The 14,245-nt window shown below is 48.1% G+C and overlaps 1 protein-coding gene across 5 annotated transcripts in view; it reads left to right on the top strand.

Annotated features, from left to right (window-relative positions):
* The window catches only part of MAST3 (microtubule associated serine/threonine kinase 3), a 191,967-nt gene that overhangs the window by 158,322 nt on the left and 19,400 nt on the right, over positions 1-14,245 (top strand). For all 5 annotated transcript variants that reach the window (XM_077272734.1, XM_077272751.1, XM_077272743.1 and 2 more), the window contains one exon: positions 9,725-9,847. In XM_077272734.1, coding sequence (XP_077128849.1) covers positions 9,725-9,847 — 123 coding nt within the window. The remainder of the gene's footprint in view (positions 1-9,724; positions 9,848-14,245) is intronic.

Here is a 14,245-nt window from a genome sequence, read left to right on the forward strand (position 1 = left end):
ACGCTGCGAGTGGCTCTGGAATTTGGATTACACGGACCCATTGAAACCTATGGATGCGTGCGAAACGTCAGGCTGCACTCAGCTGTCATCTGAGTGCAGTCCGACAAACATGGCCTCAGACAGTGGAGAAGATGGAGAAATTAAGTTCCCTGTCTTCGCAATATGCTCCGATTATCTCATGCAAGAGAATCAGATGACACTCGGATGAGAGTTTGAGCCGAGTGTCAGTGGCATAATTGAGCCGATTCTCTCACATGAGAGAATCCTCACTCGTGGGACCCCGGTCTTACACTTGGGGGTGCATTATACCACTATGGAGCTGAATTATACTATATATAGTAGTATATATACTTGCGAGAATCTCGCATCACTTCACCCTGCACAGCCGCCCGTTCTTTGGACAGGAGTGTGCAGCTGCATAGAAAAACAGACGTTTCGGGTGAGGCAATGCAAGGCTGGCGCATCACTCTCGCATAATTGGCATATAAGGGGTTGACTTATATAAAGCCCCTCTGCTGTGTGGTATTGTAAAATTTACAATAGCTATCGCTCATGTAAGAAGTGAAATCTGGCATTGTACTATACCTATATTTCGCTGCTGTATCTGTGCATCATGAATCGTGGTATGTGTTAAAGGGGGGGCCCACTGAGACTCTTTCGCCCGGGGCCCTCAAAAACCTGGAGCCGGCCCTGTGGACACGGGTCTTTCATTAGACCCTTATCTACCTCAATGTGCGTCGTTCCTTTTCAGATTTTCCAGAGGGATACAGGGTGAACAGTCACACCTGTAATCCCACAATACGGACTATGAGTACGGTGTGTACTGCCACCCCGTATCATCATAGATACCACAGCAGGACCAAGATCCTAGCACACAAGCGTGCTTAGAAGTCCGGTCCTAGCTCCGTCGCCCACCAGAGCCTGTCGGTTGGAGGAGACGAGGACGTCCATCAGCTCCCTGGACGTCTGATATTTTCCCCGGATTGAGGTTAGTAAGGACGGATGTTTTAGGTGAGTATCCCTTCATACCCTACCCTCAAAGTGCCTCTGGGTCCCTCCTCAGTTCCGGGGTGGTCGTTTGGGGTCCCTTGGGATTTTTCTTCCAGGCTGCCTTGGCCTGGTCGGCGTTTTCCTGTCTCTTCCATGTGTATTGGCCGCCGGGGACACGTGGGGCGGGGGTTGTCGCTCCATTCGTGTGGCGGCCGCGCTGCTTCCTTCGGAGGCCGTTCTGTTCTCTGGCGCGGTGGCCTTGCAGGCGACTGTGCTGCCTTTTCCCCCCGGCCGCACTGTGTTTGGCCCGGCGCGGCGGCTGTGTAGGCAGCCGCGCCGCTTCCCCCTGCGGCCGCACTGTTTCTGTCCCAGCACGGCGGCCTTACAGGTAGCTGCGCCGCTTTCCTCTTGCGGCCGCAGATCCCTTTCTGACACGGCTTTCTCCTCCGGCTGCACTGTGCCTCTTGTCGCGGCGGCTGCGCCGCTTTTCCCAGCGTCCGCGCTTCTCCCACCGCTGCGGCCCTTTCCGGCAGCCGCCGGCCTCAAATTTAGGCCCCGGCTTCTACCGGGGCCTACTTCCGGTGCCGTGACTCCTCCCACTTTCTTTCCCTCGGGCGGGCTTTTCTCCCGCCCGACAATCATCGATGAGCTCCGCCCACCGGCACCATCTTGGTGCTCCTGGCCTGGCGGTTAGCACCGCCCACCCCTCCCCACGCACCAGGAACGTTTTCTTTGCAGCTTATGACCACGAATTTCCGGCGTCCTCGCATCTCCCCTCTGCTGTTCTTCAGGCCTGCAGCAAGTTTCGGACAAGAGGGTGCCCCAGATGTGACTGCCTGTTCTCCTAGGGGCTATCGTTCCTGAGGAGCATCTTCCAAGCCGTGCAGCCTTCCATCTGGAAACCGCAGCGCCTGCCGTGAGTAGCTCTGCACCGCAGACTGACACTCTCCCCTCTAACCTTCTGATATTTTCCTCAGGGGCCCGTTCGGTCTAATTTTAAGGGAGGTCGCTCCCGTCCTCCTACTTTTTCCTGTGCCTTAGCGAAACACTTTCCGTGTCCCTCTTGTATCCGCAAGCTTCCCTCATGCAGGCCTGCAGCAACCCACATTATGCTCACCGCCCAGGACCCCCCTGCTGCTCCGCCTCAGAGCGAAGTCCCCACCCCAGGCTGGGCCTCCTCTCTGTCTCTATCAGTAGCTGATCTCACATGGGAGTCCCAGACCCTTGTGTCCGTGCTCGATCGGTTGCCCCTGCAGACTTCCGTAGTAGCCAGCGGGTCGCAAGAAGCTCCGTCCGAGACTTCCAATACAGGCCGCGAAAGATCCAGACAGGAACGCCGGTCTGAGTTCTCTTCTCGGTCCATCTCGCCCCACGGTCCTTCTCTGTGGTCGACTTCCCCATGGTCCTTCCCCCTCGAGTCATCCTCCGAAGGCGCATCAGAGAAAGCCTCGCCTAAGTTGGGGCCGGATTCGAACCAAATCGCTAGCATGAGGGATATGGTTCAAATCCTCATTGGAGCGACCAATCAGACCTGTGGCATCAAAGATTCCTCTAAGGAACCCGCAGATCAGGCGGTTTCGTTTAGACGGTCTAAACTACCTCACGAGGTATTCGCTCCTCATCCTGAATTCGAGGAGCTTCTGGCCAGAGAAAGAGAGAATACGACCAGACGTTTTCAAAGAGGCAGGCATCTTGGAGTCTCATATCTCTTTCCTCCGGATCTCATTCCCAACTGGAATGAGAGGCGATACAGAAAGACCTCTCCCTCTGTGGATCCGCCGGCTGCTAGACTTGCCACCAACACAGTCCTCACGCTGTCCGGTGGGGCGGCTCTGAAAGATTCCATCGATAGGATCATGGAATCCTTCGCAAAGTCTGCTTTCGAAGCTGCCGTATCATCCCTATGCCCGGCCTTTGCTTCCACTTGGGTTTCGAAGTCTGTATCCGAAGGGGCTAAACAACTTCATTGGGGCATTCAAGCCGGAGCTCCACCAGACTGGCTGGCGGAACTTGCCACCCAGATTGCTCACGCCGGGGTATAATTTGTTCCCTGGAGGTCGCGTCTTCTGCCGCTCAGGCGCCCAGTAATGTTGCCTGCCGTCGCACCGTTTGGCTCAAGAGTCATCAAAGAGGTCCCTTACGGGGCCAAGCTGGACCAAATTATTAAGGACCCCGCTGGCGGCACCAGTTCCCTTCTCCAGACCTCCCTCCATCCCCTTAGGCGGCAACTTCGGTCTTTTTGGCCTTTTTCGTCGTTTCGCGGCATCAGATTCCTCTTCGCAACAGCAGAGGCCACAGGCATATTAAGAGAAGAAGGCATCCTTCGGATTCACTCCTCCTGGCGTTCCCGCTACTTCTAAGGTGGAGTCTCCAGGTCTACGACTGGAAGATCCACCTAGGCATGCCTCACGACTAGACCCCAGGCCGTTTCCCAGGCTGGGCAGCCGTCTCCTCTTCCTCAGGGATGTCTGGGTCTCCTCAGTAGAGGACGCATGGGTCAGGGAACTTGTATCCTCTGGATACAAAATAGATCCATTTCACGGCCCCGGGATCGTTTCTTCGAATCCCGACCTCCAAGAGATCCCGCTCTAGTCCCAGGTTTTCTTTACAGCCATTGTTTCCCTCCTTAAATCCGCGGTAATCGTTCCCGCCCTAGAACAGGAACGGTTCACAGGCTTCTCTCGAATCTCTTTGTACCGAAAAAGGGACGACAAGGTTCGTCCCAGTCTGGATCTCAAATTGCTGAACAAGAACTTTCATCTGAGACACTTCAGGATGGAATCCCCTCATTCAGTAATCACTTCCATGGAGGCTCAGGATTTCGGTTTCAGGCTCCCGAAAGTCTATCCATCTTCCCCGACACTAGCGGGTGGCTCGTCAATAGGAAGAAGTCCCGTCTTGTTCTTTCTCAGCGCCCCGTATTTCTGGGCATGTTCTTCGATGCTTGTCGGACCAGAGTCTTCCTTCCCGAAGACAAGATATCCCTCCTTCGTCGGCAAGTTCGCTTGCTCCAGGGTTCTCGGCTTCCCTCCTTTCCGATGGGCCATGAAGGTCCTGGGGAGGTTGGGTGCAACATCGGAAGCGATTTCCCTTCGCCCATTTCATTCAAGACTTCTTCAGCAGGCTATTCTATCACAGGGGGACAGGTCTGTCTTCTCCCTGCATCGTCCGATCCGACTTTCTTCCCAGGTCAAACGGTTCCTCGACTGGTGGCCGAGGTCACTTCTCATATCCCTGAGCAGATCCTTCAGAGCAGATCCTTCCTTCCAGTTCTCTAGCAGGTGGTGACAAAGGACGCCTGCCTGCTCGGCTGAAGCGCGGGGCTTTGTCACCTGTTTTTTTTTTTTCAGGGTTGTTGGTCGGCGCAGGAGTTCTCTCTGCTGATCAATGTCCTCGAGTTCCGGATCATCTTTGTCTTTTCTTCACTGGGTAAGGATTCTCAGGAGCCTGCCAATTTGAATACAGACAGACAATGCCACAGCAGTGGCATATGTCAACCACCAGGGGTGGACTCTGAGTTCTCTGGCCTCGACCGAGGTTTCCAGGATCCTCCTTTGGGCAGAGGCAACGGTCCTGGTGAGATCCGCAGTGCATTTCCCCAACATGGACATTTAGGCCGCCGACTTCCTCTGCCGCGAGGGCCTCGCGGCAGGGGAATGGTCCTTACTACAGGAGGTCTCCCATCGGATTGCTCTTCGATGGGGGACTCCGGAAGTGGACCTCACGGCGTTCCGATTGAACGGGGAGGCCCCTCGGGTCGTCCCAAGGTCCCGCGATCCTCTCGCAGTGGTGTTGTCGCTCTGGCCATTCCTTGGTCGCTGTTTGTGCTCCCCTATCGGTTCCCACCCCTTCCCTTGCTTTCCAAGCTGTTGGAAAAGATCAAGGCGGAAGGGGTGCCGGTCATTCTGATCGCCCCGGATTGGCCCAGGAGTTCTTGGTTTGCGGAGATCGTCATTCTTCTCGCGGATGCCCCCTGGTGCCTTCCAGACAGACCCGATCTGCTGTCTCAGGGTCCGATCTGCCACCCGAATTATCGGTCGCTCAGTTTAACGGCGTGGCTGTGGACACCACAGTTCTAAGAGCGTCCGGCCTTTCGGCCCGGATGATTCACACTATAATCCAGGCTAGGAAGCCTTCGTCTTCCAGGATCGACTATCGTACCTGGAAGGCTTACTTTCGTTGGTGCGAGTCTAACCGCTTTTCACATGTCCCTTTCAGGCTGGGGGCAGTTTTACCTGCCTTTCCTTTTGACTTTTCTTCAAGCAGGACTGGATTCGGGCTTCGCTCTTAGTTCCCTAAAGGGCCAGGTTTCTGCGCTCTTCTTCCCTTTCAGAAGACGTTATCATCTCAGCCACAGGTTAAGACCTTCCTTCAAGGAGTAGCCCACACTGTCCCTCCGTATAGGGCCTCTTTGGATTCATGGGATTTAAAGCTTGTGCTGGACGTTCTTAGGGGTTCCCCCCTTTGAGCCTCTCACGGAGTTTACCTGTCCTATCTCGGAAGTTGGCTTTTCTTGTGGCCATCACTTCGATCCGCCGCGTTTCCGAGTTGGCAGCCATTTCTTGCCGACCTCCTTTATTGATTTTCCACCAGGACAAGGTGGTCCTCATGCCTCCGCCTTCCTTCCTTCCTTCCCGAGGTGGTTTTCACCTTTCCACCTCAACGAGGACATCGTTCTACCTTCCTTTTTGTCCAGCTCCGACTCATCCTCTGGAGCGATCGTTGAACAGTCTGAACCTCGTCAGAGCAGTGAGGATCTCCCTGGCTAGTACGGCCACTTTCCGAAAGATGGATTCTCTTTTCGCCATCCCTGATGGCACGCGTAGAGGCCTGCCGGCTTCCAAGGCGACTATTGCTCGCTGGATCAGAACGGCAATTTTGGAGGCTTACCGGGTCAATAACAGAGTGCCCCCTCCTGGGATAAAGGCTCACTCTACCCGGGCAGTTGGCACTTCCTGTGCGGTACGCCACAGGGCTTTGTTTTGCAAAGCGGCAACCTGGTCTTCCATCCACATGTTTGCCAAATTTTACAAGGTCCATACCTATGCTTCGGCGGACTCCAGCCTGGGCAGAAGGATCCTGCAGGCGTCAGTGGTGAGTCCTCTGACCTGATGGAAGTCTGTTTTTCCCACCCCAGGGACTGCTTTGGCACGTCCCATGGTTCCTGTGTCCCCCAATGAGAGGCGATGGAGAAAACAGGATTTTTGGTTGCTTACCGTAAAATCTGTTTCTCGGAGCCTTCATTGGGGGACACAGCACCCTCCCAAGTTGAGCAACTCTGTTTATTGTGTTATACTGTTAACGTTTGAGTTCTTTGAACACTCTTTGAGTGTTTGAAACTGTTAATCTGTGGAGCGCTACGGAATTTGTTGGCGCTATATAAATAAAGATTATTATTATTATTATTATTCTTTCTCTTTGACACGTTGCTTCTCTACTGCTTTCTCACTAAAGGCCCCGTCACACACAGCGACGCTGCAGCGATACAGACAACGATGCTGATCGCTGCAGCGTCGCTGTTTAGTCGCTGTGTGGTCGCTGGAGAGCTGTCACACAGACCGCTCTCCAGCGACCAACGATGCCGAGGTCACCTGGTAACCAGGGTAAACATCGGGTTACTAAGCGCAAGGCCGCGCTTAGTAACCCGATGTTTACCCTGGTTACCAGTGTAAAATGTAAAATAACAAACAGTACATACTTACATTCGCGTCCCCCGGCGTTCGCTTCCTGCACTGACTGAGTGCCGGCCCTAACAGCAGAGCGGTGACGTCACCGCTGTGCTGTGCTTTCACTTTACGGCGCTCAGTCAGTGTGGGAAGCGGACGCCGGGGGATGCGAAGGTGAGTATGTACTGTTTGTTTTTTTTACATTTTACACTGGTAACCAGGGTAAACATCGGGTTACTAAGCGCAAGGCCGCGCTTAGTAACCCGATGTTTACCCTGGTTACCAGTGTAAAATGTAAAATAACAAACAGTACATACTTACATTCGCGTCCCCCGGCGTTCGCTTCCTGCACTGACTGAGTGCCGGCCCTAACAGCAGAGCGGTGACGTCACCGCTGTGCTGTGCTTTCACTTTACGGCGCTCAGTCAGTGTGGGAAGCGGACGCCGGGGGATGCGAAGGTGAGTATGTACTGTTTGTTTTTTTTACATTTTACACTGGTAACCAGGGTAAACATCGGGTTACTAAGCGCAAGGCCGCGCTTAGTAACCCGATGTTTACCCTGGTTACCAGTGTAAAATGTAAAATAACAAACAGTACATACTTACATTCGCGTCCCCCGGCGTTCGCTTCCTGCACTGACTGAGTGCCGGCCCTAACAGCAGAGCGGTGACGTCACCGCTGTGCTGTGCTTTCACTTTACGGCGCTCAGTCAGTGTGGGAAGCGGACGCCGGGGGATGCGAAGGTGAGTATGTACTGTTTGTTTTTTTTACATTTTACACTGGTAACCAGGGTAAACATCGGGTTACTAAGCGCGGCCCTGCGCTTAGTAACCCGATGTTTACCCTGGTTACCAGTGAAGACATCGCTGAATCCGTGTCACACACACCGATTCAGCGATGTCAGCGGGACCTCAACGACCAAAAAAAGGTCCAGGCCATTCCGACACGACCAGCGATCTCGCAGCAGGGGCCTGGTCGCTGGTACGTGTCAAACATAGCGAGATCGCTACTGAGGTCGCTGTTGCGTCACAAAACTTGTGACTCAGCAGCGATCTCGCTAGCGATCTCGCTATGTGAGACGGGGCCTTTACTGAATATCCTACTTCCTGTCGGTGGGGTGTACACTGCAGAGGAGGAGCTAACTTTTTTATTTGCATAGTGTCAGCCTCCTAGTGGCAGCAGCATACACCCATGGTTCCTGTGTCCCCCAATGAAGGCTCCGAGAAACAGATTATACGGTAAGCAACTAAAAATCCTGTTTTCTCACCTCAAATTATAGGTGCATGTAGCTCTATCAAAGACAAGTCCAATAAGAACTTTAGATGGTCAGTATTTTCCTTCATTACTGATCTGATCTTGAATTGATATCCAATTGAGACTGTTGATCTGAAATCTCTGTGGAGCTGTATTTGCTGACCAGTGTACCTCTTGCTTGATTGATGGCTCCTTTGTCTGAAGTCACAGAGCAAAGGCAGCACTGGGTGGTGAATAGAGCAGGAGTGATAGGGGAGTCAAATTGACAGCCTTATTTGCATATCCGTTGATTTCTCAGTAAAGAAGGAATAAGAATGGTCTTCTAAAGGTATGGCTGGACTTGCCTCTGAAAAAGCTGCACGTGCATAAAAATAGTTTGGGATGGGAAGTGCTGACAGATTTCCTTTATTTCTTGGTCATCATTTCCTGGTGCAGTACTCAAGAGCCAGTTTTATCGTAGCGATTGATGGTTTTTATGACTGTACTTGAGGATACCTTCAAGGTTCTAGCACTTTTCCGGATAGACTAAGGCTACTTTCATACATCAGGTTTTCGCCGTCAGGCTCAATCCGGCTAATTTTCAAAAAAACGGATCCAGCGAATGTTACTGCCGGATCCGTTTTTCCCCCATAGACCTGTATTAGCGCCGGATCCGGTAAATCTGCCGTTTCCGGTTTTTGGAAAAAACGTCCATAGCAACGTTTTTTGTCTATAGCGAAAAAGCCGGAAGCGTCAGATCCGGCGCTTCCGGCTGTTTGCTAGAATGGAAGCCTATGGGTGCCAGGAGGTGCCGGATCCAGAAAATGATGGATTCCGGCTCCGGATTTCAGTTTTTAAACAGAGCATGCTCCCAATTTTTTTTTTTAATCCAATTATCTGGATATGCTAGTCGGATCCGTCGAAAAAAGGATCCGTCGCATCAGTTTTTCACAATCTGCTCCGGATCCGTTTTTTCCAGAGCTTGGTTTTAACCTGCGAGACTCGGCCGTATCTCGCTGTAATGTGACTCCGGCCTAAAAGGGGGCTACTTTAAATAATCTTGAGGGTTACACACATTCTAGTTTGTTTCACTTGTGTATCTTTGTGTATCTTTACTCCTTGTTCCTTTTGTGTGTGTGTTTTTTTTTTTTTTCTGACTTCAGTCTGAATCTTGACTATGCATATTCCAGTAAGAAAATAGATTGTAAGAACAGGTGTGTCCAAACTTTTGACCGATGTGGTGAGTGATTTAACCTGCACCCTTGTATGTACTGGTGAAAGAGTCGGCTGATTAGCTGGCCTGTACAGTGGACACATTACATATGTTATGCAGCCCATATTCTCTGTGGATAATCTACAGAACTGTTCAGCCTGTCAGATCCCAGTGGTTGAGGATATTTCCTGAGAGTTGCGTTCACATGGACTGATTTTGGCCCATAACTACCGTGATTCACTGATATGACATGTTGATTGTCGTTAAGGTCTTTTTACACAGACTGATATAAACTACATGGGGAGCAAACGTTCTTTAATGTAAGTGCTTGGTCCTGCCGCAGTTTCCATAGTCTCTATATATACACCGCTAGTTGTGCTTGTCAACAAGTTACTTTTATGTCTGCATAAACAATGCAATAGTGGCATGTTCACATTAGCCATCTCGATCTGTCACTTATTGGCCTGTGTGAAGGAGCCTTTAGTTTATTCTAAGGTATATTCATTGTTTTGGTAATTAAACATTGAGAAAAAGCCTTTTGTATGCGGTCACTTTGAGTTTATCTCTAACTATATACTGTATTTCTCATACTTGCTATTACATATTGGTATATCTACACAGGAGGCGCCCAAGAAGTAAAGCATCATGTCTTCTTCCGCCCCCTGGACTGGAATGGACTTCTGAGACAGAAAGCAGAATTTGTGCCCCAGCTGGAAGCTGATGATGACACTAGTTATTTTGATAGTAAGTAGACTCTAACAGTGTATTCAGATTTTTAAAAGCTGTTTTTTTGTTTTTTTTTCGTTTGCTAGGAATGTCGGGGAACTCTAAGTTATGTCTCTTGTCAAAAACATCATCATGTAACTTAAGTTGAATAAAGTTTTGTTTAGTAATCCAATATATAACATAATACTCATGGGGCTTAAATTCCATCTGTGTCTAAACAGTGTCCGAACAGGACCCATAGTAAATCACTTGTATCTAGAAAGAAGGCTGTGGCAGAGATAAACAGTGGGTGACATAATATTGAGATGCAGATGTTTCTGCTATTAAAGGGGTTGTTCACTACTCAGACGACCCTTTCTGACTTCCTATGTTTCTGCCTTGCAAAATAACACCTATGCTCACCTCTGGTGCCAGTGACGTTTCAGCAGTGTCTGCGTTGGCTCTCCCTGGGATCACGTGACTTTGTCACGCGATCCCTCCAGCCAGTCGGCACTGGCTTCACTCTCCTCTCCTATAGACATAATGGACATTTGCATGAAGTGGGAGCTATGACAGCTCTCACTTCCTCCAGATGTTTGATTTGTACCAAGGAGGGGCGAGTGAGGCCTGCGCTGATTGGCCGGAGGGATCACGTGACATAATGTCATGCAGTCCCCAGGAGAGACAGAGGTGAGTATAGGGGTTGCTTTACAAGGGTGAAACATAGGGGTTGTCTGAGAATTGGACAACCCCTGTGACAGCCAGTACCACAGATCTCTCTATCAATATATACCTCGGAAGGGCACTCACAGCATCATCAATGTCTATTTCACAGCAAATGTAGTGAAATGATTTAAAAAAAAAAAAACCTAAGGAAATTAACAAACTGAAGCTCACTTATGGCTGTAGGGAGCTGTCAAGTTAGACAATCTACACATCTAAAGAGTGGCCCCTTCATGAAATGGCGATTTTATTTTGTTTATTTATTTTTTACATATTATTCTTCATTTTTGTGTTTTTTCTCCCCTTTTCCAAGAGCCATAACTTATTTTTTCTTTTTCCGTTAACATAGCCATATGAGGACAAGTTGTACTTTTCAATGACACCATTCATTCTACTTCATAGTATACTGGAAAACGGGGAAAAAAAATCCAAGCGAAAATTTCACAATGGTTTTTTTTGTACTTTACCATGTTAATTCACTGTAAGGTAAAACTGACCAGGCAGTATGATTCCCCAGGTCAGTACGAATGGGCAGATACCAAACATTAAAATTTTCCCTTTTCGGGATATGGGGCTGCGTGAGGGCGTATTTATTGTGCCCTGAGCTGATATTTTTACTGATACCATTTTGCCATAGACAGGATGCTTTGATCGCCTCTCATTGCTTTTTATTCCAATGTTGCGGCTGCCCAAAAATGTAATTCTGGCATTTTGATTTTCTTTTTCAGTTTACTGATCTGATTACTTTATTTTATGTTTGATAGATTGAAATTTTACAAACGCAGCAATACCAAATATGTGGGGGGGGGGGTTGTTTTAAGTGGGGCAATATATACTTTTTTTTTTTTTTTTTTTATACATATACAGGTCCTTCTCAAAAAATTAGCATATAGTGTTAAATTTCATTATTTACCATAATGTAATGATTACAATTAAACTTTCATATATTATAGATTCATTATCCACCAACTGAAATTTGTCAGGTCTTTTATTGTTTTAATACTGATGATTTTGGCATACAACTCCTGAAAACCCAAAAAACCTGTCTCAATAAATTAGCATATTTCACCCGGCCAATCAAATAAAAGTGTTTTTTAATAACAAACAAAAAAACCATCAAATAATAATGTTCAGTTATGCACTCAATACTTGGTCGGGAATCCTTTGGCAGAAATGACTGCTTCAATGCGGCGTGGCATGGAGGCAATCAGCCTGTGACACTGCTGAGATGTTATGGAGGCCCAGGATGCTTCAATAGCGGCCTTAAGCTCATCCAGAGTGTTGGGTCTTGCGTCTCTCAACTTTCTCTTCACAATATCCCACAGATTCTCTATGGGGTTCAGGTCAGGAGAGTTGGCAGGCCAATTGAGCACAGTAATACCATGGTCAGTAAACCATTTACCAGTGTTTTTGGCACTGTGAGCAGGTGCCAGGTCGTGCTGGAAAATGAAATCTTCATCTCCATAAAGCATTTCAGCCGATGGAAGCATGAAGTGCTCCAAAATCTCCTGATAGCTAGCTGCATTGACCCTGCCCTTGATGAAACACAGTGGACCAACACCAGCAGCTGACATGGCACCCCACACCATCACTGACTGTGGGTACTTGACACTGGACTTCAGGCATATTGGCATTTCCTTCTCCCCAGTCTTCCTCCAGACTCTGGCGCCTTGATTTCCGAATGACATGCAAAATTTGCTTTCATCAGAAAAAAGTACTTGGGACCACTTAGCAACAGTCCAGTGCTGCTTCTCTGTAGCCCAGGTCAGGCGCTTCGGCCGCTGTTTATGGTTCAAAAGTGGCTTTACCTGGGGAATGCGGCACCTGTAGCCCATTTCCTGCACACGCCTGTGCACGGTGGCTCTGGATGTTTCCACACCAGACTCAGTCCACAATCTTCCTCAGGGTCCGGTCACCTCTTCTCGTTGTACAGCGTTTTCTGCCACATTGTTTCCTTCCAACAGACTTACCATTGAGGTGCCTTGATACAGCACTCTGGGAACAGCCTATTTGTTGAGAAATTTCTTTCTGGGTCTTACCCTCTTGCTTGAGGGTGTCAATGATGGCCTTCTTGACATCTGTCAGGTCGCTAGTCTTACCCATGATGGGGGTTTTGAGTAATGAACCAGGCAGGGAGTTTTTAAAAGCCTCAGGTATCTTTTGCATGTGTTTAGAGTTAATTAGTTGATTCAGAAGATTAGGGTAATAGGTCGTTTAGAGAACCTTTTCTTGATATGCTAATTTATTGAGACAGGTTTTTTGGGTTTTCAGGAGTTGTATGCCAAAATCATCAGTATTAAAACAATAAAAGACCTGACAAATTTCAGTTGGTGGATAATGAATCTATAATATATGAAAGTTTAATTGTAATCATTACATTATGGTAAATAATGAAATTTAACACTATATGCTAATTTTTTGAGAAGGACCTGTAAAGGCATTGCCTCATCTGTCCCACTAATTAACCCCTTCAGTGAAAAAAAAAATTAGAGGCAAAAAACAATGCTTTACCATCATACCGCTGAACAAAAAGTGCCAGAAAATGCAATCAAAAAGACGAATGTGAATATAACAGGAACATTTTATGGAAAACATCATCTTGTCCTGCAAAAAACAAGCCGCTATAAAGCTCAGTCAGCAGAAATATAAGTGTTAGCGCTCAATAAATCGATGCAAAAATATTTTTTTTTATAAAAGTTTTTCTTTTAAGCGACCAAACATAAACTATACAAATGTAATATCACCATAATCGTACTGACCTGAAGAATAAAGCTGCCTTTTCAATTTTACCACAAACGTAACGGTATAAAAAAAAAATACAAACTATTCCTGAATTGCTGGTTTTTGTTCAGTCTGCCTCCCAAGAATCAAAAGCGATCAATAAATGGTAATAAAAACGTCAGCTCGTCCTGCAGAAAACAAGCTGTCACATGACGGAGTTGGCAGAAATATAGAAAAATTATAGCGGTCCAAATATGGCAATGCAAAAACTAGTTCTTGCAATAGAAAGCGTCTTTCAATGGGTGACAGCAGTCAAACATAAAAACCCGATATAAATCGCCATAATCTCACCGACCCAAAGAATAAAGTCGTCTGATCACTTATACCACACGAGGAACGGCGTAAAAAATAAAACCAATTCTTCACCTGCTGTCGACCAGTTTTGTGCACTTCTGAAAAGGACAAGGCTGAACAGAGGCCAGACGGCGTCCAGAGTAACTGTACTGCCTTATTATAGTGACTTGATCCCTCGGATGTTTCATCTGACACGTCACTCAGAGATTTAGATGAAAATCCCAAAGTAACTGCTTAACGTGAAGCGCCGGATAAATGTGAGCCTAAATGTTATGTAAAGTGTTCCCAATAAAAGCTTCAACTCAATCCACACAAAAAAAAACAAGTCCCCACTCAGGTCCGTCATCTGTCAGTGGAAATATAGGGGGCTTCCACATTACTGGTAGCACAAAGGCTCTGGAAAAGCTAAATGGTTCCTCGCCCCTCCAAAGAAATACAGCAATTTCTGCGCTCCCAAATCCCAAATTTAGCATCCACATGTTTGGCATTTCTGTAGTGATGAGAGCCTACCATAACTTTCAGGTGCATGTCTCCAGCAGCATGAGCTGGGCATAATGTACTGGTCACTAAAATGGAAGTTTGCAATTTTCCTTCAGCAACATCCACTGCTGCTTATTTCTGGAAAATACCCATGGAGTC

This window comes from Ranitomeya variabilis, chromosome 1 (genome assembly GCF_051348905.1).
Source record: "Ranitomeya variabilis isolate aRanVar5 chromosome 1, aRanVar5.hap1, whole genome shotgun sequence".
Lineage (NCBI taxonomy): Eukaryota > Metazoa > Chordata > Amphibia > Anura > Dendrobatidae > Ranitomeya > Ranitomeya variabilis.